This window comes from Pipistrellus hanaki, assembly GCF_964339955.1.
Source record: "Pipistrellus hanaki genome assembly, chromosome: 15".
Classification (NCBI taxonomy): Eukaryota; Metazoa; Chordata; class Mammalia; order Chiroptera; family Vespertilionidae; genus Pipistrellus; species Pipistrellus hanaki.
In genome coordinates, this window is record NC_140517.1 from 4,902,422 (window position 1) to 4,925,879 (window position 23,458).

At 42.9% G+C, this 23,458-nt stretch overlaps 3 protein-coding genes across 7 annotated transcripts in view; 2 read left to right on the forward strand and 1 right to left on the reverse strand.

The window, feature by feature from the left end:
* Window positions 1-23,458, forward strand: part of OGFOD1 (2-oxoglutarate and iron dependent oxygenase domain containing 1) — a 34,812-nt gene that overhangs the window by 7,814 nt on the left and 3,540 nt on the right. Inside the window, exons 8-14 of one of the 4 annotated variants that reach the window (XR_014792926.1) lie at window positions 4-117; window positions 1,706-1,785; window positions 2,046-2,359; window positions 2,927-3,049; window positions 3,483-3,541; window positions 4,327-4,573; window positions 13,104-13,583. Coding sequence is in view for 1 of the 4 variants with exons in the window: in XM_084861260.1 (XP_084717386.1) it covers window positions 4-117; window positions 1,706-1,785; window positions 2,046-2,359; window positions 2,927-3,049; window positions 3,483-3,541; window positions 4,327-4,488 (852 nt within the window). In the remaining 3 variants the exon portion in view is untranslated. Of the gene's footprint in view, window positions 1-3; window positions 118-1,705; window positions 1,786-2,045; window positions 2,360-2,926; window positions 3,050-3,482; window positions 3,542-4,326; window positions 4,731-6,182; window positions 6,344-13,103; window positions 13,584-23,458 lie in introns of those variants that run through there. The other 3 variants (XR_014792927.1, XR_014792925.1, XM_084861260.1) reach the window with 3 other exon arrangements.
* MT4 (metallothionein 4) overlaps window positions 4,561-23,458 on the forward strand; it is a 36,309-nt gene continuing 17,411 nt past the window's right edge. The window contains exon 1 of the mRNA XM_084861312.1: window positions 4,561-4,573. The gene's annotated coding sequence lies outside the window, so the exon portion shown is untranslated. The remainder of the gene's footprint in view (window positions 4,574-23,458) is intronic.
* On the reverse strand, window positions 6,132-23,248 carry BBS2 (Bardet-Biedl syndrome 2). Of its 2 annotated transcripts, XM_084861230.1 has the most exons (17): window positions 22,902-23,248; window positions 20,996-21,223; window positions 19,664-19,789; window positions 19,373-19,435; window positions 18,277-18,354; window positions 15,077-15,181; window positions 14,907-14,993; window positions 13,425-13,560; window positions 13,044-13,183; window positions 12,238-12,382; window positions 11,976-12,147; window positions 11,285-11,414; window positions 10,051-10,182; window positions 9,580-9,717; window positions 8,616-8,728; window positions 7,251-7,399; window positions 6,132-6,592 (listed from the first exon to the last, which is right to left on the reverse strand). In XM_084861230.1, the coding sequence occupies exons 1-17, from the start codon at window positions 23,016-23,018 to the stop codon at window positions 6,486-6,488; spliced, it is 2,166 nt and encodes a 721-aa protein (XP_084717356.1). In that variant the 5' UTR covers window positions 23,019-23,248; the 3' UTR covers window positions 6,132-6,485. The 2 variants fall into 2 exon arrangements, with proteins under 2 accessions (XP_084717356.1, XP_084717355.1); XM_084861229.1 differs by having other exon boundaries at window positions 11,976-12,382; window positions 22,902-23,212.

The following is a 23,458-nucleotide window of genomic DNA, read 5'->3' on the forward strand; positions in this document are numbered from 1 at the left end:
AAGCATGAAATTTTGTATGAGTGGATCAACCCTACTTATCTGGACATGGAATACCAAATTCAAATTCAAGAGGAGTTTGAAGAACAGTCTGAAATCCTCCTAAAGGACTTCCTTAAGGTAGGTCCGCATGTCCCGTCTGCTATGTCTTGTTTGGCATGCAGTCTTGCTTCTTGGGGGGGTGAATAGGCATCACCGAGAGTTTTTGTTGTTTTTGTTTTGTTCCTGGTTAGAATGCTTAGGTCATCCTCTACGTCACATAAGACATAGAGATGATGTTAATAGCTAACATCGGTATCAGTTGTGTGTTTAGTGGGTTAAGAGTCCCTTGGGCCGAAACCGGTTTGGCTCAGTGGTAGAGCGTCGGTCTGCGGACTTAAAGGTCCCAAGTTCGATTCCGGTCAGGGGCATGTACGTTGGTTGCAGGCACATCCACAGTAGGGAGTGTGCAAGAGGCAGCTGGTTGATGTTTCTCTCTCATCAACATTTCTAGCTCTCTATCTCTCTCCCTTCCTCTCTGTAAAAAATCAATAAAATATATTTAAAAAAAAAAAAAAAGAGTCCCTTCGGTATTCTCCATTTCTCTAGAATCTTGATACACACACAGAGGCTGGGGGGAGGGGGGATTCTACACTGGAGTTGTGTGTCATTCCCGTCCCATTCATTTGATGACTCTGGTGCATGCTATGACTTTTAGTGAGACAGATTGCTAATTGATCAGCACCTATTGATGAATGTTTGACAGTGATGAAGCAACACTTTATAGTGAGAAAAAAGCTAGAGCAGAAGTCGGAGACCATATAGTCATGCCTGGCTCTGTGATTTACTAGCCTGACCAGATCACTCAGTCCCTGAGCTCTAAACCTGCCTGTCCATCTTGAAGGGTGGTGGGGGCCAGATGAGATCATGTCACCGGTGTGGTGCTTCACAGTTGACCCTGAGCCCTGAGTGCCATGGCATCACAGTCCCAAGAGCGGTTCCTCCATGAGAAAAAGGTTGAGACAGTACATATTCTCTGTCTCTCTCAGAATTGTATTGCTGACATTAGCTATTAAGGAATTTGAAAAGTATCGTAGAAAATAAACTTCTTTAAACCCTATGTAATTCAGCTTAACTACACCATGCTTTGGAATCCTTTTCCTACTTTGCTGATAGGCCTACTATTTTCAGAACACTCCTTGGGAAACTGCATTAAGCAGGTACATAGCTCCTTTGGAAAATATTTTAGTAAGTTAACCTAATTCTTGTACTGAACTTAACGTTTTAAGTTTAGAGTGTTGATTAAATGAAAGGAATGAGCTGAAGCCTAGAGAATCCATATTGTTTACAGATTTTCATTGTAATGACATTGACTGCTTTGCTTTAATTCTTCCCCCTCACATCTTATGAATTACAAAGTCTACATTATGATCCTTATTTTATAATTGAAGGAGATTAAGAGGTTGAGCAATCTGATACAAGATAAACAACTACTTTAGGAAATGGTCCAAGTAGACACTTGAGTCTCTTGGCTAAAGCATGCTGATGATTTATCCCATCTTTCCTCTGGCTTCTTATCGGGACTAGGGAATGTTGTGTGGAAGGGGTGAGAATCAGCTGACCCCTTTAAGAATCAGCCAGATGGTTCTGCAGAGCTTCCACACCAGCAAGGCCAGGGAGGAGTCACAGGGAGATTTGCTGACTGCTTCTTTATTTGCTCATTTTCCAGCCTGAGAAATTTGCGGCAGTCTTTGAGGCTTTGGAGAAAGGAGGTGTGAAATGGAACAGCCGAGGGCCCCCTAACAAAAGGTAGGACCCATCATCCAAGACATTTGCTTCTGCGTGTGGCGCCTGCCTGTCTGTCTGGAAGGCTCACTTCCCTAATGATATCTGGTTCCCAGGGACATCCAGTACCAGGCCCGAGCAAAAGCTCCCTGTTGTCATATGTGCTTTAGTAGGTAGCTATGCCAAGAATTAGGGGAGAGGCCCAAAGCTAACTTATCAGCTTTTATTCCATAAGTAATTTTATATCTGTGGCTCTGATGAAAACTGCCATTGCTGCTTTCCAGGTTTTATGAAAAAGCTGAGGAGAGCACGCTTCCCAACGTTCTCCAGGACTGCATGACATTGTTTCGCTCCGAGGCACTGTTCTTGCTGCTGTCCAACTTCACGGGCCTGAAACTTCATTTCTTGGCCCCTTCCGAAGAAGAGGAGATGGAGGGCACAAAGGAGGGAGAAGCAGCCTCTGTTCCTGAGAGCACTGAAGAAGGGACAAGTCATAGCTCCTCGGAGCCAGAGACTCACCTGGCAGCTGCCAGCAACAACAGCCAGCAGAGCAATGAGCAGGCAAGCCCAGAGCCAGAGGAAAAGGAAGCCAAGGAAGGTAAGCTTCATGGCTTGTCCTGGTTTTCCATTCAGCACTCACCATTCAGTCATGCATTCAACAAACATTTCTTGAGTATCTACTGTTTGTTAGGTCCTGTTTGGGGAGTTGGAGAAGAAAAGCACAGACAAGGTCCTTGCTGTCCTTGAGCTCACATTCTAAAAGGAGAGGACAGTTTGTTTTTTAAAAAATATATAAAAAAAATAACATCAATTTCAGATGTTTAGACGAACAAATCATTGTCATTCCTTTGCAATCTAGCAGTGGTATCAAAGTTATTTTCATATTAAAGGCCCTGTACACAAAATTCATGCACGGGTAGGGTCCCTAGGCCTGGCCAGTGATCAGGACCCATCTGTGGGGGAACTGGCGGGGCAATCAGGGGACCCCTGATGGCACCTACATTGTCTGGGCTAAGGGCAGCTCCTGCATTTAGCATCTGCCCCCTGGTGGTCAGCGCACATCATAGCGACCAGTCATTCTGCTGTTTGGTTGATTTGCATTTTAGGCTTTTATTATATAGGATTTTCTGGCCTTTTATTTATTTATTTATTTATTTTTCCTTAGAATCAAGTGTTCCCACATGCCAGGGTGAACTGAGGCATTGGCAGCCTGGTCACTACACTTTAATCCATGACAACAGCAAGACTGAATTTGCCCTGGACTTACTTCTTTACTGTGGCTGTGAAGGTAGGAGGGAGGAGAGGAAGCAGTGACTGTTGCCTTAAAGGGGCAGTCTCTCCTGCATGCCCCTCTCCAACTGAACCAGTTCAGAAGTATTTGCCTTGTCCAGGATCTCAGTATTGGGAGCGGTATTGGGGGGGTGAATTTCAGCCTCCGAACTCAAAGTAGGATTTGTACCTGTGACCAGGGTGTGGGAGATGGACCGAACCATACATACTTACCCTCCAAGAATGCTCCCCTCCCTGATCTACTGTCCTTAAATCTAGCATTTAGTTCTTAGTGTGGAGTTCTTTAGTGTTGATTGAATGGTAAATTCAGGCTCCTAAGTCATAGTGTTGGTTACTACTAGACTCCCAATCCCCCGTTCACGCAGCATGGGATCAGTGGTCTAAGCAGCAGATGAGAGCTTTCTGAATGTTGTTTTTTTTCTCCTTGTAAGGTTGGGAGCCTGAATATGGTGGCTTTACTTCCTACATTGCCAAAGGGGAAGATGAAGAGGTAAGTTGCTCCTGATAGCAAACTATCTTTTTAGTTCTTGATGCTTTCCTTCTTCAAAAACCCAATTTTTATGACCTACCATTGTCTTTTACCAATGAGTCAATGTTGATCTGCCTGGCAGTGATCTAATTTCTAGTAGAAAGTACTCAGCATGGAACAAAGATGTAAAAGGATAATCACTAAGCATTTATTCATTCTACCCTAAGAAATTACAAATGAATTAAGAGCCACGTGAGCCGAAACCGGTTTGGCTCAGTGGATAGAGCTTCGGTCTGTGGACTGGAGGGTCCCGGGTTCGATTCCGGTCAGGGGCATGTACATTGGTTGCGGGCACGTCCCCGGTGGGGGGTGTGCAGGAGGCAGCTGGTCGATGTTTCTCTCTCATCGATGTTTCTAGCTCTCTATCTCTCTCCCTTCCTCTCTGTAAAAAATCAATAAAATATATTTAAAAAAAAAAAAGAGCCACGTGAATTCCAAATGTATTAAGACCCAATACATTCCCATCAATTTTACAATGTAATAAATGAGTGCATTAGCTGACATTTTTCTGGGTATGTATTAGAATGGGTTTGTTGGAAAATGACTTGACAGCCAGAACAATAGCTCTTCTTAGTAAAAGCTCTTTATTATCCCCTATGCTCTATTATCCCCATATCAAGTACTTAAGTACCTGTCTTAAGTACTTGCTATGGAAGTACTTGATATTCATCTGTTTAGTGATGAATCACTGAAGAGTTTAGAATAAGCTCTGTGTTCTGATGTGTCATTGTATTTGCCTGTTTCAGCTGCTAACAGTGAATCCAGAAAACAATTCTTTGGCATTGGTCTACAGAGATAGAGAGACTCTTAAATTTGTCAAGCATGTTAACCACCGAAGCCTGGAACAAAAGAAAACCTTCCCAAACAGAACAGGTTTCTGGGACTTCTCGTTCGTCTACTATGAATGACAGGGCTGGGCGAAGCTGCCGAGAGAGACCCTTCAGCGGCACTGGAAAGGCTGAAGAGCTGTCATCCAGCCAAGGAGAGCTACAGGTAACCTGTCTTGACACTTCTTAAAACCGCGTGGTTGGCCTTCAATAGGACTCACAGTGATTGTCCTCAGTCTAGACCTTGAACTTGGGGAGTTTTAAAATGTGGGGTTTCTTTTTGTGGTAAAATACGTGACATAAAATTTACCATTTTAACCAAATTCCACTACATGTGGTAGTTTCTTCCCCACAAAATACAAAAAAAAAATACCAACTCTTGGGTTCTCTCTCCCAGAGAAGTAATTTTTTAGCTAGAAGTTTTGGCTGCAGGATCTCTTCAGTGCCGTGATATATACTTACCACTTCTAATGAGTGAGAGCGTACAGATCCTCTTGGGAGAGTCTGACAGATCCCAGAGGCAGGCTTTCCAGTCTCCACGAACTAAACATTCCCACAAAAACTGATTCCTTCTCTGATTGACACGAAGTCAGTCCACATAGGCAGTTTTGAAAACTACTTAGGAACTGTCCATGTGGTATCATTTTAGGAAAAGCAGATTTCTGTACCAAAAAGATAACTGAAGAGCCAGAGCACATAGTGTGGGCAGGGGCCAGATGGGAACGAGGAGAAAATGCAAAACACCAGGCTGCATGGGTATCATCTTGTACTTGAGTTTCAGAGTGAAACGGGGGATAATTTAGTTCTGTGATCACAGGACTCTGCTTTTGGCAGATTTGTAACTACTAATTATAAAATTTTAAGCTTTAATAATGTTGAAAGTCATTCTTGTAAAGCATGTCCAGGGTTGCATAATGGTTATAAAGTTCCTAGTTCTTTGATTTCTAAAACTACTGACGGCTGACAGGACAAGACAGTCTCAGGGGGAGTAGCAGATGCTGTATGTGCTGAAAGCATTCGCTCAGCATTGTGGGGAGATAAAGCTGATTAAGACGCAGCCCCTGCTCTCACTTAAGAGGGGCTTAAGATTTATATAAAAGGATATAATGAGGGCTAGAAATAGACATGAGAGAGGAACGGTCTCCTGAGAAGAGAGCATTTCAGCTGAGCTGTGTGTGGATAGGCAGACATGGTGGGAACTAATACAAACCATGCTAAGATACTGAGGTCCTGGTAGTGGTGGCTTGGACAGAGTAACTGCAAGGCCTTAGACATCCCTTATCCAGTCGGATTCTAAGTGAGAGGGAAGCCCCAAGGCCGTCAGTCTTCACTGCGTGCAGTAGAAGTGGTCACCCCAGTCCTTGCGAGGCAGGGTTCTCTAAAGCAACGGTTGCCAACCGGTGGTCCGCAGACCACTGGTGGTTGTGAGGTCTGAAAGGTTGGCAACCGCTGAGAAAGGCTGCCCTGGATGGTCCCTGAGCAGCTATAGAGAAAGCTGACATACTGAAAAATAAATGGGTCCTGGGCATTCTGAGGTCTGTTTTAGCAGTTACCATTACTCCGGCCAATAGATCATCCTGAACTTTTAATACAAATTGTTTACACCCACCTTTCAGCGATTAAAACAAAGGCACACAAATGTAATGACCATATTTTTTCTCTGCACTTAATAGAAATGGTTTATGCAGTTCTGATGTGGTAATTTTAAAATCAGTCAACACAAATTTTAACGTAAAGGTAGATAATCTATTTTAAAATTACAAATTTAATTACAGGAAAATAGATGTATCTATACATCAACTTTACATATATGCAGAAATAATTGGACTTTGGAACCCTGATGCTTCAAAAGTATTCACCTTCCTCCAAACAAACCTAGTATTTGGCAACGGTACTACTGGATCTTAAAAACAGAAAGTGAATACACTTCAGATGCAATGCCTTGTCTTTCATTTGTACAACTCGCCAAGGTTGTTTTCATTCTCTGCACCCTCGGTTCACCAGGATGCGATCCAAAGCAAACCAACCTTGATTTTAGGAAAGAACACTTTCTAGGAACTTCACCACCTTTCTCTCTCCTATGAAGAGGTTGTCCCCGCCCGCATGATTCTGAACAGAGTGTTGATGTTGTTGCTTCGAATCGCATCCCGACAAGCCGTGATCACCTGGTTCTTTGGTTTTCCAACTATATGAAAAGAAATACCAAATCAGTGCAATCTGAAAGGTTATGGAAAGTGAAATTATAAACCAGAGGCCAGCTTTAAAATTGTAAAATTAGGGTAGAAGAGAGTTACAGGTAGTGCAAATTCAACTAAATTATCTTATCACTCCCTTAAAAAGATCTCCTGTGTGAGGAAGTGACACAAACCAAATCCTGAGACCATTTTAAACCTAGAAATCAAGTCAGTTTTATAGGAAAGGATCACAGCTCATATCCACCTACCAAAGATTATTTCTGAGGATTCTGACTGTAAGTATAGATCTCTGGTTATTTCTGCTTCCTTTGGGTTACTTTATTGTTCTTTTTCTAACTTTTAAATTGGACACAACTCATTAATTTTCAGTCTCCCTTTTTTTTTTTTTTTTTAAATTAATAAGGGTACTTAAGGCTTTCCTCTTGAGTATATGCCATTAGGTCTAAGAAAAGGAACTACAAGCTTTCTTTCCTCTGAAATCTGGATACTAACCAAGCTGAACAGACTGACTGAAACTCAAGCGCCTGGTGCCAATGTCAGTATTAAAAGTCTCTATAGATACAGGCCCTGATACGCATTCTCGAAACTACCACCATCTTCCGTGATTCTCACCCCCAAATTACCAATAATAGCACCATACAGACTTACCACGCAGACGGCCTGCTCTTTGGATGGCTTGATTTACTGCCTTGAGGTTTCCCAACAGCTCTGTGTGATTGTTACATCGAATCTTATATCCATTTAGCAAGTCTTTATTAAGATCATAGAGCTCCCTATAGCGATTCTTCATTGTTTTCCTGTGTAAATCAATAGAAATTGAACATCATTGTACCTCGATACAGCAGGCTTAAATGGAAAAAAAAAAAAAAAAAAAAATGCAAACTTCTTAGACATAAAGAATAGAAAACAGCACATTCTAAATTTTTCTTTGAAAACGTTAAGAAGTTTCTATCAAAATACTCTGTTTCTTACAAATACATGGAAGACAAGTGGTCTTCCTCTCTTATCAGTTCATGGTTTGTTTGAATTCAGGAGCCAAGAACGATCAAGTGCCCACTGCTGGGGAAAGTGAGATAGCCTGTTTCAAGGTGATAGCCTGTCTTCCAGCTTCAGATTAACATTCATTAGACAAAACCTGCTAGACCTGCGCCTATTTATTTTCACCTTTTATTATAAAATGTAATGCAAATTCAAAAATAAACAGGATGTTTATTATCCAAGTCAAAAAGGCATTGCCAGCATCCCAGAAGCTTTCTGAGGAGAAAATGCTATCTTACATGAAAATCTCTTCCCTGCATTACTTTATATTTTTATCATCTATCTATGCTTCCCAAATGATACAGTTTAATCTGTTCCCAAACTATAGTAAATGGAAGCATTTTACACATATTCTTTTGAGTTTTACTTTTTTCTGTCTCATTATGCTTATAAGATCTGTTCACGTTGGTACATGTTATTGAGATACATGCATTCTCATTGGGAGTAGTCTTCCATTTGGATGGACATATCATAATTTATCCACAACAGTGTTCGTGCTAGCTTAGATTGTCTCCTCTTCGGAGGATGCCTTTATGAGCACTCTTATAAAAATATCCTGTTTCATACATGCATTCATTTCTCTAGATTAGGGGTGTCGAACTCAATCAGAGAAGGGGCCAAAATCTAAAATCCAGCCTAAATCGTGGGCCGAATGGTTTACTGAACAGTCATAAACTGACAATGTCATAAACTGACAGCAGAGTGCAGTGATGACAGCGCGGTGCGGGCCACATTGCAAGGCCTGGCGGGCTGGATTTGGCCCGTGGGCCTTGTGTTTGACACATGTGCTCTAGATTACAAATCAGGAGAATTGCTGGGTCATGGGGTATGCATTTTCAGCTCTACTGATAATGCCAAGTTATTTTACGAAGTCTTTGTACCAAACACACTCCTCTCAGTAGCATCTGAGAGCTGCTATTCCATATTGCTGCCATGCTTCATCTTACACCTGTCCTAGTCACGGTATATACTCACATGTCCCTCATCAGACGAGCATCCTCAGCTCGGACCAGCAAACTTCGGATCAGGTTGGAATTGTCAGCCATGTCAGCACTGAGCTTCTGATGCACTGAGTGATATTCATCCACCTGGAGTCCATGAACAAGCAGGAATGAAAAAAAAAACTCCCAGACTGCTTGAAAACCAGACTGTCTACCATACAGTAAGGCCTTCTCCCCCCTGCTGACTTGACCTATCTCAGTGGTTCTCAACCTTATTAATGCCGCGACCCTTTAACACAGTTCCTCATGTTGTGGTGACCCCCCACCATAAAATTATTTTCGTTGCTACTTCGTAACTGTAATTTTGCTACTGTTATGAATCGTAATGTAAATATCTGTGTTTTCCAATGGTCTCAGGCGACCCTGCTAGTCGAAAATAATTTTATGGTTGGGGGTCAGAACCACTGGCCCTATCTTAACCCCATTGTGTCAGCTCCTCAGTGAAGTGACTAGTCTGTGCTGACATTCCAGTTGGATCGTTTTTGTGTCTAAGCATGGGAGTCCTAGCAACGCTCAGATTAACATTCTAGAGACTGGGGGTGGGAACTCTGTTATAATTTGAGGTCAATCAAAATTGTTAGTTTTCCTTTTTTTTTTCTTTTTTTTTAATTTGTGTTGTTGGAAATCCCTAAACCAAAGAGAAAGTAATACAATTAAGATGATAGTTAGCAAAGGAAATGCTGATATATATTTTAAAAAGCATTCCCCTAAAGCAAAGAAAGAAAGCAGGGTGGTAAGGAGCTAGCCACTCACTGTTATAAAAGAAATCCTTTAACTAGTGAACTCCAATACTAGTTCAATTTTGATTTTAAGAATTTGCAGAATTCTTTAAAACATAACTATCATATAACATACAGTCGTGCCATTACTCTCCTGAGAGAAATGTTTCAGACATTAAACTACCACGTTCTCATAAATGCATCACTGTGAGCTCTCACCTTAACTAGCACCTTTCGTAACTCCTCAAAGTAGACAGGGAAATCCGCTTCCACCTGAAGGTCTTCAACAGCAAAAAATGATGCAAGTGACTGGATGATGTCACCAGCCAGATCGATGTCATCAGTCTTCACTGTGATCTATCCAAAGGGAAAGAGCCAAGTTCAGCATCCTCAGATATTAAAGACAGTACTAAGCTGAAACCTGCATTTCCCCATTCTCAACACATTTCCTGAGTACAAATTGATATGTGGTAATGAATAAGATAGGGGTTAACCCTCAAGGAAATTTCAAACCACATTTATTATTGTAGCAGCAAGTTAAGAGATCCTTTTGCCTCATAAACAAAATCATTCAAACAGTGAAAATGTTTCTGTTCACCTCTGTATTCCTAACCCTCCCCAAATTAGACAAGGAAGGAGGGAGGCAGCAAACCAAACAGACTAAATTATGTCCAAGACATTAAACTTTACCTCTCCATTAAGCTTTACTTGTATATACAGCTGGCTACCGTTCCGTAAGGATGTGAAACACACTTGAAATGGAGCATTCTGAATGTCAGTGTCTTCTGGGAGCAGAAAATTCTGGTTGAGCCATATAAAAACCTTAAAAATGAATAAGATGACGTGAACTTCACGCATAGTCATTTTCAAGTACAGTCACTGTTAAGAGTTACCTCCTTTCTCGTTTCATTGTTTGGTAAACAAAGAATTATACTTCACACACTACCCCCACCAGGAAATCACACTCTCTTTCCCCACCTTCTGCATGTTCATAATTATGTCTGGCCCCACAGCATGCATGATTTAATAGTATCTTCAAATTAGACATAAACTTATATGCAATGCAGAAACAATTCAGATATGATGCTAATTCTGTTCACACGATAGCTCTTCTGTGGCCATAGACAATGTAATCTGCTTAAAATTACTCCAGTCCATTCTTAAAAAAAAAAAAAAATTAATGAAATATGCATGCATAGACACTGTGACACATAGAAAATAAGAATAAAATTAATATTAATGAGTTATTCACAGTGGTTTGTAACGCAAGTTCCACATAAAAACCACCCTGAGGCTTTTGAAAGGGCCCACCTGTAGTGTCCGGTTCCTTGGACTGGGCGGGGGCCTAAGAATTCCATGATTGAAAAGCCTCACTAAGAATGCTGAGGGCCAGCCATGATTAAAGTCCATTGGTATCAGGCCTCTCAAATTTACATGGTGTTTTCACACCAATTATGTAATCTTCATATAGGAGGTAAGATATCCTCACAGATAAGGAAACAGGCTCAGACCGGTGCAGGGCATTTCCCCGAAATCACTAAGAATTCAGTCAGTTAAGGCAGCATTTGAGCCCAAAAATATTCCCAGCCCCAAGTCCCCTGCTCCTTCCGCTTTGATGCAGGGTCCTCATTAAATAGTAGGTCAGGACAACCACACTGTTACCATAACTATGGAAAGAAATTAACTGGCGAGCATTCACCTGTAACAAAGTGTTCAGGTAAATGCGGTCCGTATTTTTTCAGAATGAGGGGGGTTACTTTAGCAACATTTTTGTTCCAGGTTATCAACCAACTCCAAGCCACGTCACTCATGTCATATGTACTGCTATCAAATAGCTCACTCATGTGATTCCTCTCTTCTAATAAGTAACAGCCAAAGGATTCTAAAATGCAGAAGTATTGAAAGAAAAAAGCCAGATGCTCACTCTCTGGGCCCGTTCCGCAATGGTGAAGTTGACGTAGCCGAGCGGCTGGCTGGCGGAGTCCGGGCTGGTCAGCGCGTACATGGAGAATCTTGGGAGCTGTCTTGTCAGCTCAAATACGTGGAACTGGGTGCTGTGGCCGACCAATGGGACACAGAACTTTCATGTAGAACGGTGTTTCAAAGCGCAAGGCCCAGAAAATACAGTCACTGAGTCATCATGGTGATATTTAAGGGTTTCACAGGTGGTCAACCAAAACTTGAGGACTAAGTAGTACGTTAATGGGGGTTGAGATTTGGAGATAACGTAAGTCTACGTATACGTATTATATAAACCAAGGGCTTAAAAGACCCTAAAAGGCTCAAACCCAGTGGATTTCCTCCCCAAGCCGAGGTTATATAAAACCCTAATATAAAGCTGCGTCCTAACCCTTACAGTCTTATGGTCGAAGCTAGAAGTTGACAAATCATCAGTTAAGCATATTTTGTGATTATAAAATCATCAGACTAAAGCCAGAAAATAACCTTCTGAAACTTAAATAGCCTCCCTTTTTGGAAGATTTCAGACTAGTGAAATAAGGTCCTGGGAACCATGAAAGGCTCCTGTGGTCCCGCAGGATCCCGGGCGTGATGGAAAACCCCACGCCTCTAGCCCTCTGTGTCATCTGCAAACAAACGGACTTGCAGAGGGTCACCTGCTTCTGTACCCCACGAAGTTTTTCAAGTGCAGATCCACAGGGACGTCTTTGGGGGGGGTGATCGGGATGCAGATGGAGCTGGAAAGGTTGTGAATGCTGGGGTGTACCACGTGGCTTTCACCTAGAAAAATGCCCTCTGCGAAAATCAGTACCGCTCGGATGATGGTGTCTGCAGAGGAGAGGGGAAACGGAAGGCCGTTGAAGAACCGCTCGGAGATAGCACGGGGCCTGAGAATGCCAGCTACAAGTAACTTCTTACCGTTCGAAGTGGAAATGCACAGTTCTGTGTGAGCAGCCCGGGTCTCGCTCCCCAGGTTGACCGAGAGGGCGGTGTGCAGCTTGGTGTTGGCTGGGATTATGCCCCACTGCCCATCAGCCTCATTCAGCGGACTGCTCCACTCAGCCTGCAAAACATCCGCTTCCAGCTCAGTCACCACCAGGGAACTAATGGCACCTTTAACACTGTGGTTATCTTATATGCACCTGGTTTTTCAGAATTCAGAAGACTCCTCCTTGGTGCCCCTTGCTCTACCAGCCTTCTCCCAAGCAAAAACACCCTCATCCCTTTCTGTGTCCCAGGTCCACTGTACCCCATCACGCCTTTCACATTTTTAACACTGATCTTTTAAAGTAACAAAATTCCATTTAGCATAGCAAATTCAAAAATACTTCTGTGTGCCCTAGCCAGTCTGGCTCAATGCAAAGAGTGTCAGTCTGAAGACTGAAGGGTCCCAGGATCGATTCTAGTCAAGGGCACAGGCTAGCATTGCGGCTTGATCCCCAGTGGGGGGCATGCAGGAGGCAGTGATCAGTGATTCTCTCTCATCATTGATGTTTTTATTCTTCTCCCTTCCTCTAAAATCAATGCAAGTGCATATTTTTTTAAATGGGCTGTTTTATCTAATACAGTTTAGTTAAGCCTATATAAATAAATACTGACTTTTTCTAGGCGCCCCTGCCAGAGGGAGGGAGGGAGCTTGCACATGGCAGACATTTTCTCGTTCTGCTTTCACATGCCGCCCCTCACCTTTTCAGATTTCATGTCCCCTCCACGTTAGGCCCCACCTTGGCGTTTTCCTCGTAGTTATGGAGTTCCAGCAACAGATTCTGTTTTTTCTGACTCAGCTCTCGGATAAGCTCCTGCTCTACGCTGGTGTCCATGAGGTTCCCTCTCATTTCCGCCGAGCCTGGCAGGTAGCCCCGGACTGAGGAGAAGGAACAAATGTGCATCACACTAAGGAAGAGCCCAAGCACAGCCAGGTCTGCTTGCAAGTCATCCGTCACCTGGTCCGATAACCAAACACCTAAGTTCTCATTGCCCCAACGTGGGTGAACTTGTGAGGACCAGAGGACAGCGATGCAAACATTTTCCAGTGGAATTTCTGGTACTCTGACCCAGTCACCCTGAACATCTGACTTCTCAAGGATTTCCCCATCCCAATTTACTTTCCCCATCCACGGAACAGCAGATTAACTGGACATGGCCATCCATCCGGTAGTCTCCCTCTACCACGCCAGCGATGGCAGAAGAAAAGTTGTCTTTAAAGATGACCTCCCCAGTTCGGTCACTTCGAGCATCAACCTGAAAATAAAATGAGAACTTGGAAAATTGCTTATATTAACTGATTTTTAAAAACACAAAACTTTAAAGGTCATTTAGTTGAGCAGTTTCCAAGAGTCTACTCCATGGAGCCCTGTGGCTTCTGAGGAGGCACCTGGGACCTCGGGTCCGAGGCCACCTGCCTGGGTTCCAGCCCCAGTTTTGCCCTTGCTATCTCTGGATCTCAGGCAAGTTTCTTAACCACACTGGCTGGGCTTGTCTCCTCATCTGGGGGTCCATGACAAGAACATGAGGACTATACCTGCACATACACCCCTTAGGGCTGGAGTGAGCCCTAAAGGATTAAACCACTTAGAACAGGGCCTGGCATGTCAAGGTAGATAAGAAAGGTTGGTTCTATATACAAAATTTTCTTTATTACATATAAATGTGTGAAATATAGCTCTATCTAAAGTTTGAAAATGCCAAACTAGCCAATCTTGTACCACAGATATAACCTTTCATAATGCGCTGTTTAAGAGTCCCTCTTCCCCTTAAAAACTATTGGGATACCTGGCGAGTCTCCTATCATCTTTGAGTCTCCTCTTCCTAGGAGAGGCAAATACATACCCAACTCACCAGAAACAAATGCATCTCAAAATCAACAATGAAGGAGGATCACTTACTGATAAAGTGATGATTGTGTTCTAAGCAAAAGACTAGCTATCGAAAATCTCAATGGCCTAGGCCATTCACTACTTTTATCTTTTCATAAACATCCTCTAGTCAAAATTGCCATGAGAAAATAAAGTAAGGTCATGGCCAACTACCAAACTCCTTCCCTTGGTCTGGAGAATATCACATTCACACATCCATGCTATTAGCGACATCATGGAAGCCTAAAAATTATGGATGCAGAAGCCTTTCATCTTTGGGTTTTCAAGTGTCTTAATATGCAACTACACAGTCTTCCCTTATAATTTTTAATGCCTATACCAGCATAATGGCAAAGGAAGGTGGCAAGGTCCAGCCAAGAGTAAAGAAAAATCAAAGGAGAAAAGCCAGGAATTAGTTGATCCTCAGAGAATCATCACTGGCAGACAGAGAGTGAGGGCAAACGGTGCCATGGAGATGTGGCAGCACACAGGCAGTCTCTCACAAAACTGTGCTGACCTGCCAAAAGACTACAAAATTCTGATTTGAAGTGAGAAAAGCAAAGAAAGCAAAAAGCGGGAAGAAAAAATGTGGAAAGATTAAGAAGTTAAGTTTTAAAGCACCGCCAAGGAATGCGAGTTTGTACCCTCACGTTACTGTTCTGAATCATGCAGCCAAAATGTCTCGGACAATTATTACTTTGAATTACACCTGAACTCTGCTATTTAACTTACCTTCCCATTGGACCAACCAGTTATCAGTTCGCACACGCCATCAGAATTAAGGTCAAAAGCATGAATGCTCGTGGCATAATTTTTGGACTGAAAAGGAATTTCAATAATCAGTACAGAAGTCTCTCGGTGTGTAGAAAACCTCTGCATCGCAGAGGCTGAATCATACTAACTTTAATTCTCCAGTATCGGGCTGTTTTGTCGTAAACTCCAACTGTGCCATTGGCCAGGGCATAACCAAACCGGCTGCCATACACCGAGCAGAGAGAGGTGACTATCTGCAAAAAAATAGCACATGGAAATACCTCAGCGTTTCATTAAGACTCAACCTAAGGTGAAGCATGGCTGTATGAAACTGCATGCCTTGCTCCAGGCGTGTTAAAATTAGATTTAAATGCACTTCCAGTCCATTAGTGGGTAAGGTATTCCTCTTTTCAAATTCATCTATTTCACAGGCTGGATAATCAGAACTGAATAAACTCCCAAAGTTTGCTGTTTTAGCTCAAGCTTATGTGGCAAGTTTCAGCAAATTACAAAAAGTAAATACAATAAGATTGAGGAATAAAGGAGGAAGTAAGCTACGTACACAAGAACTAGGGTATGTACAGTTCACACTCAGAAATGTTTTCATGGTGATTTCAATATTTTACCTTCACTCATAATATCCCACTAAATTTAGTTCTGAGAGAGAAACATCTATTTGTTGTTGCACTTATATTATGCGTTGATTGGTTGATTCTTGTTTGTTCTCTGGCAAGGATCAAACCATGACCTTGGTGTATCAGGATGACACTCTAACCAACTGAGCTAGTGGGCCAGGCCCATGAACAAATTTTTTTTTAAAAATGTACAAAATCCACCACTGAGTGTGTGTACTTTTCTTTCTGTGATATAATTTGTTTGCAGAGATAAAAGACATTTTTTAGAAAGAAAAAAAACCACATAATCTTTAGAAAAGTGACAACCCAAGCACATGCTTCTGTGTATGTATGTGTTAATACACAGAACGGATGCATTAGGACTGGGATTTAACATTTCAAACATAAATTTTTCATACTAAACAAAATTACCTTTTGAAGTTAAAACCAAAGATTAATAACATCTATGATCTTGCAGACCTACTTTCTCATTCTGACCCTAATAAAAATTGTAAAGCAGAGAATAGTTATGTAATTTCCTCTACACCTACAGCTTTTCTACAAAACCACCCACATCACCTAACTCTGAATACAAAGTACTGTTGGTTTCAGAATTATTTAGCTCGAGGCATTCTTCTGGCAATGCTTGTACTGCTGAACTGCCAAATAGATTATGATTTTGCTGATATGGGAAAAGATATTTGAGCTAGGGGCAAAATCAAACTGACAGGACAAGAAAATGGCCTGAAATGAACAATTTTTATAAAGTCCACATTTTCTTATATTTAAGCCCAGATTGCCTGTGCCCCTTAGTCCTTCCTTAGTTCACTAGTTTTTCTTGTGTGGACTAGAGAGTCAATAGTCACCTCAAAGCCCTAGTTCTACTTCATGTTTTCCTGGCCTCTGGTAGGATTTAGAAAAAGAATGCACCCTCTTCATATCCAGTATTGACAACAAACAAATCTGAAACGTGAATGATTCCCACCAAATGGGGAAAAATTTACTACAAATTTGCATGAAAGGGAAATGACAATGCAGGCACAGCACCTACAGGCCAGTGATTGTCAAGTTAGTTTTTTGAGGGGAGATGATCAGGCTGAGAGGTGGTGAACCCCTTTAAGAATCTAATGAGCCTGGCCAGTGTGACTCAATGGTTGAGTGTCAACCCATGAACCAGGAAGTCACAGTTCGATTCCTGGTTAGGGCACATGTCTGAGTTGCAGGCTCGATCTCCAGTAGGGGAGTGCAGGAGACAGCCAATCAATGATTCTCTCTCATTGATGTTTCTCTCTCTCTCTCTCTCTCTCTCTCTCTCTCTCTCTCTCTCTCTCTCTCCCCCCCCCCCACCCCGCCCCCCCGTCCTCTCTGAAATCAATAAAAAAAATATTTTTAAAGAATCTAATGAAAGCTAAGGAACCTTTCTCCAGAAAAAACACATGTTAAGCACCTACACACAAAATAGAACCCTCTGTACAGACACATGTCTTCAGACTACTGCTTTTTGCATTCATCTCTCTCCTTCATTTCTTCTCTTTCCATAACTACCACTTCACAACCATAGTGACTGTAAGTATATAAAAAGCATAGTAGGACTAAGTAAAAATCCAAAGCTCTCGCTATAGCGTAATGGTCAATTAGTCATTGGTAACACTTTATATAAATATGCAAGCTTTATTTTTCGGCTTCCTCTGCAGTTAGGGGAACAGAAGCCTGACTCTCCTGAGTTGCTTTTGTAAGTGTTGAGAAGCAGGAATAAGTGGTCAAGTGCGGTTTTCAGGCCAGACTCCCAAACACCATGTGACTACACTTTGCAGAATCGGGCCATTCTGACCTCTTAGACTCCTTTCTCTTCCCCACCCCCACCACCCCCCCCCCGCCCCCTATCGGTTTATAGTGTTCACAAGCCATTGCTCCTTTATCCTCTTCTACTTCCTTAATTCAGAATATCCTAATTCCTCTGTTTCCATCTTGCTCAGTGCTGGAAAAACAGCAGCTTGTATCCTAAGAATATCAAAACAACCAAGGACAAGGACAATCCTAGGGACTACTTTGAAAAATGAAGTTTAAATTCTTTCAGAAACATCAGGTTCAATCAGATGAAGTAATTATAGTCACAAAGAAACTAGCCAAGTTCTCTAACATCTAATTCTTAAGTTCACCTACAGAAATGTGCCTAAAAAGTACTTAAATTGAATGAAGAGAAAAAAGTGTAAAAACCTCACTTAGGCCCTTCATTCAATCCCATTTAACAGACAGGAGGAGGAGGAGGAGGACAAGACACAAAGGTTCAAATCCTGACCAAGCCACTTAATAGGCATGACCTGTATGTGTAATTTAACAAAGAAACTTAATTTCATTAAAGTGGGAATAATAGTATTTCCTTCCCAATTGGGTTGTTGAAGAGTTAAATGACTTAATTCCTGTAAAGCACTTAGAACAGTGACTGGCATATACTAATATTAACAGTACTAGTGAACAATAGATAGTTGTGATGATGAGGATGATGTAACTCATTAAAGGAAATGCCTTTCCACTCAGTAATTTTCCTCTATTTAATGTCTTTTCAAAATATGTCTTATACTAGATTTTAAATGCTTCCTTCTCTGTAATGTCTAGCTCTGTTTAACCCCCACAGTTTACCCTATGATGGCCTAGATTGTGAGATGGCCCAGCCCTCTCAGCTGATGTTACATCAGACTGTGCTCATCTATCTTGCCCACTGTCACACTGCTCACCTCTGTTTCTGTCATTTCTGCCACAATCTCATCTTCTTTAAAAACTCGGATATCAAAGTCCTCAGATCCAACGAGAAGCTTAAAATAAAAGCAAGCATGTTTAGTTCAGCAAGTGAACACAGAAAAATTCCCATAAATAAGACAAAAAAATTGCATAACTTTTTGAATGTTGCTACTGCTACCCAAGACTTCTAGTTTCCCAGCGAGCTAATGCTCAAGAAAGTTCCCTCCAATGTGAAGGTCAACAAATTCAGTCAGTGAAGAAACAGTGGCTTGCCTGGCCAGTATGGCTCAGTGGTTGAGCATCAGCCTGTAACCAGGAGGTCACAGCTCAATTCCCCAGTCAGGACACATGCCTGGGTTTCTGGACTTGATCCCCAGTATGGGGCATGTAGGAGGCAGCCAATCAGTGGTTCTCTCATCATTGATTTTTCTATCTCTTGCTCCCTCTCTGAAATCAATACAAATATGATGTTTCAAAAAAGAAGTAGTGGCTCTAGAGATTTCCTCCAGCCATGGGGGCTGCACATCCCGCCAGGGCGTGTTCTTCCAGCCGCACCTGAGAGTGCTCGTGGTTCAGCCCCTGCCTGCCTCAGATGGAAACCCCGTTTCCCATGCCAGAGCCTGGCACCCACGGGCAAGAGAGGGGCAACTCACTGCCCAACACAGCAGCTCACTGGCTGCTCAAGAAGCTACTTTTTAGAGGAACCATGAGGATCATTTCAAAGATTCAGAGGCAATTCCTAAAACTTCTAAAGTCCTGAAAAGTTGGCCAGAATTGAAAACTGTTTACTTATATGATTCGAAAGCATCAAAAGCAAGTTATAAGACTGTGACTACGACTGCAATCCCATCAACTTTCACCCTCCCTCCCGCTCCTGTGTCTCTGAAATATCACGGCCTTGATCTTTGCACTCGACAGACAAAGTGATGTATTGTTCAAGAGAGAGAAGGACATACGAGGCCAGCGAGCTCATTATTTAGGCAACAGGGCCCCCGCAGCAACCATGAGAAGCTGACACTTCTCCCAACGCCAAGGTCACTGTCAGGGCAGATTGATTCAGCTGAACACAGAGAAGAGTCCTCCCCCACGTACCTCTTTTTTCCCGTCACCATCGAAGTCGCACAAGGCCAAGGAATGAACATTATCTCCAGTGACCTGAAAACAAAACCCAGTATCATGAGCATGCCCTCTTTTTCCACTCAACCCGACTATCCCAGCCACAGGAAAGGGAAGATTACAAACCACCAACAGGTGTTATTCCAATTCTGCATATTTTTTAATGCACAGGATTAGAAATACAGATGGTAAAAAACAAAGCTAAATAAAGAACATTTAAAGTTAAAATGTTTAAGAGTCCTAAAGAGAGTGCTTTGTTCTTCCTACCGTCCAGAAGAGGTCCTTTCCTTCATGATCGAAACCCTGCAGAGCACAGTTTCCCCCGATAATCGCCAGAGGAGCGGAAATGTCCCCCAGTGTCCCCAACACAATTGCATTAGCCCCATCTGCCACCTGAGAAGAAAAAATAAATAAAAGCCACCTGAGAAGAAAAAATAAATAAAATCTCAGATAACAAGGATGCACAGGCACCCCAGAGGTAACATGTATCCTTATCTGTATCTGGACACTCAAATTCCTTCGTCATCAATTGTGAGAGACCACGCGGTCCCCTGAGAGGCAGGTGTATGTCACTGTGGCGTACGTGTGCTGAGGCAAGGCTGAGCGCAGATCCAGGGTACACTCGGGCACTTGGCGGCACACACTAAAGTGCTACGAAGTCCAAGGCTCTTTAGGATATTTGACCAAACATTATTCTAGATGTTTCTGTGGAGGTATGTTTAGATAAGATTAACATTTAAATCAGTAGACTTTGAGTAAAGCAATTATACTCTATAATGTGGGTGATCCAAACAGTTGAAGACCTTCATAGAAAAAAGACTGGCCCCTGAGGAAGAATTCAGAACACTGCCTTCAGATTTGTGTTTCAACATCAGCTCTTCCTTGGGTCTGAAATTTTGGACTTGACAGCCTTCACAATCATGTGAACCAATTCTTTAAAATATATCCCTCTCCACCCCTCTATATACACATCCTGTTAATTCTGTTTATCTGGAGAACCCTGACTAATGCAGTCCTAAACTCAATTCCAGTCTTGTGCAACAACACAGGAGGTGTATCTATGTGAACAAAGATTCTTAGAAGGTCAGGAAAAGCACTCACTCACAGTTAAAGAAAAGAAAAAAAAAACGATTGATTAGCTGGGCTTTATCAAAATTGAAAACTTTTACTCATCAGAAGATACCTACCTGTTGGGATAAGCCACATACTGGGAGGAAATATTTGTTACAAATAAATCTGACAAAGAACTTGTACCCATTATTTCCAAAGAACATCTACAAATCAATAATACACTCAAACTACTAATAAATAAATAGGCAAAGACTTCAACGCTTCACAACAGACATGTAAATAGGCCCAGGAAAGGGAGTTCTACATCACTGTTCATGGGAGGAATGCAAAATGAAAGCGGTTAGCAGTCTTGACCAAATAAACGTAAAGTGGATGAAGCAGATGCAAATGGCAAAATCACAGCAGTGTTTGAACACAGGGCAACAGCCACATAATAAACCAAAATAAATGTCTGATCTCCTTCAAGCATAACAAAAATGAACCTTAACGGGTAATGGGGACTTTATTGTTATAAAGGGATATACTTGCCTCTCTGTAGAAAAAATCTGAATTATTGTAGACATCGTAAGCCAAAAGATTAGTCTGTGTCCCCACTAAAAGAGCATCACAGCCAAGTTCAGGGTTCAATACTCCTGCCGTCAGGCAGCTGACAGCCTGGTTGATATTGAGAAGAGAAACGTCAGACTCCAGGGGGCTCTGCAGGACTCTGGGCGCACTGAAATGCTGGCTCCGGGTATGAGGATTGTGAATAAAAACCTACAACAAAACCAGTTCGTTACATTCCCTTCAAATACCAAACATGTAAAATTAACATACATTTTTTTAAAAGCTATCAACATTAACAAAAGGTCACTTTAATCAACGATAAACTTACTTAAAACACCTACAACACAGTTCTGTGCATGGCTGACTTTCAATCACTATGAATTGTGGGAATCGTGGTTCCTGGCATTGTAAAGAACAAGGTCATGTACAAGGCCTCGTTGCTTACTAGGGCAGCTTACATGCTAGGCTCTGGCAGGCTGTCCAAGCGCTCTGACATGCCAAAACGATCCCAGCAAATAAAAGAAGAAACACTTCCTTTAGTATCTTTCAACCAAGCACCGAATGAATTCACTTCCTAACCCTTAAAACAGTCTGGCAGTAAATTTGTTTTATAGACTTCAACCGAGTCATTCAAATCTTAGATATAAAAATACATTTTGCCCCCTTTATTGTCCGGTTCCCAGTGTAAGCTCTAAGGGGGAGAGACTTGTCACATTCACCCTGGCACCTGCAGAGCTAAGAACAGTGCCCAGCACATATTAATACCTCAATAAATTAGGGGCTAAGCTGCTATCAATGGGCCCTTCCCAGAAGAAACAATATGAATTTCTTTCTGGCATTTGTCAGTGCTTCTTAACAATAACAATGGGCATTATTATTTGCCAGGGCCTAAGTGCTTTACTTCATTAAACTATGTAAAGAAAATTTATTTTTTAAATTATGTACTCCAAGGCATATCATAAGAATATACAACGTACGGGGAAGTATTATTATGTAAATGTTTTAATCATTATGAAATCTGCACTGGGTCAGAGAACAAGGCCTCTAATCTCATTTCCATGACTTTCTAGTTGAGGGACCTCAAAGTATCACTTGACACCTCTCTGAACCACTCGTCAGTGAAGTGGGAGGGATAAAAAATAACAGTTAACCATTGGTGACCATTTCTTATATGCCAAATGCTTCATGTGCATTAACTGACTAGTATTTGGTCCTCAGAACAACCCGAGGTTGTAGATACTATTATCAAGTTAACTCGCCCAGGTCGTGGCATTAGTAGTAGGTCATGACATGTGCTGCTGCCCTTGGCATTGTTGCAAGAATGCCGAGATAATGTCAATCCTCACATCTACCACTTTTTTAAAAAATTGGTGACCGTTGTATGACCCTGTCTTACTCATCTCTGTGACTCCCACACCTTGCACAGCACCTGGCATATCTCTTCCCACTAAGTACATAGGTATTCAGTGAATAACTTATGGGAAAAGATGTGAATGTACATGGATACATATCAAAAAGTGCAATCTGAATCATGGAGGGGGTTATTGTATTTCATCCCCCCCACCCCCCATCAAATTGTGTGGCTGTGCAGTCTGAGTTGGTGGAAGGAGTTCAGAGGGAAAGGCAAAGAATCAGAGGTCTGTTACCACTGCTAACCCTGACCAGTCCCTTCTTCCCCTGGCAGAGTTAACTGCTCAGAAAAGCTATTCATGCGAGACCCCATTGTTCTTTATTCTGCGCCGGATGGAGAACTACCGGACTACAGACCGGTTGCCGGGCAACCCACGGCTGGGGGCGGAGTCGGGGTGAGGGGCGGGGTGGAGGGTAGCGGCCCGCGGAGATGGTGGGGCTCCTGGGGCCCGGGCTCCGTGCAGGCGGGAGCGGTTACCTTGCCCGCTTGGGTGGCAGCCGCCAGGCACGGGTGCGTCCCGTCGAAGCGCCCTATGGCCACCATGCGGGGGTTGATTTTGTGGCGCAGTTTCAGGGTGAACACGGGCAGCAGCATGATGGCGGCGGCCCCGGGGAGGGCGGCTGGTGGCCCGAGGCCGGCGCAGCCGAGCCGGTCTCACCCGCCGCGGGGCGGGGCGCAGGGATCGGGCCAACCCAGCGGCTCAGGCTGCCCCGGGCCGAGCGCGAAACGGCGCGGGTTCGAGGTGTCCCCACCCCCGGGCTGTCCTGCCAGCTACTCCGCGATTGCGCAGACCCGCCTAGCTGCTTCTGCGGCTGCGCAGGCTCCGCCCAGCTCCTTCTGCGGCTGCGCAGTGGAGCCTCTCCGGAGGCAGAGCCTGAACTTGATAGAGTCACGTGTTTTGCTGCTGGAATTTATCCTTATTTTCCATCCCTAACGTGTCTGCAGTGGCCGGGCCTGCACCAGCGCACCCGCGGGGCTTCTCCTCCTAGCACTACAGCTTTCCACAAGTTGTACAACTTGTGCTTGTCCTGTAA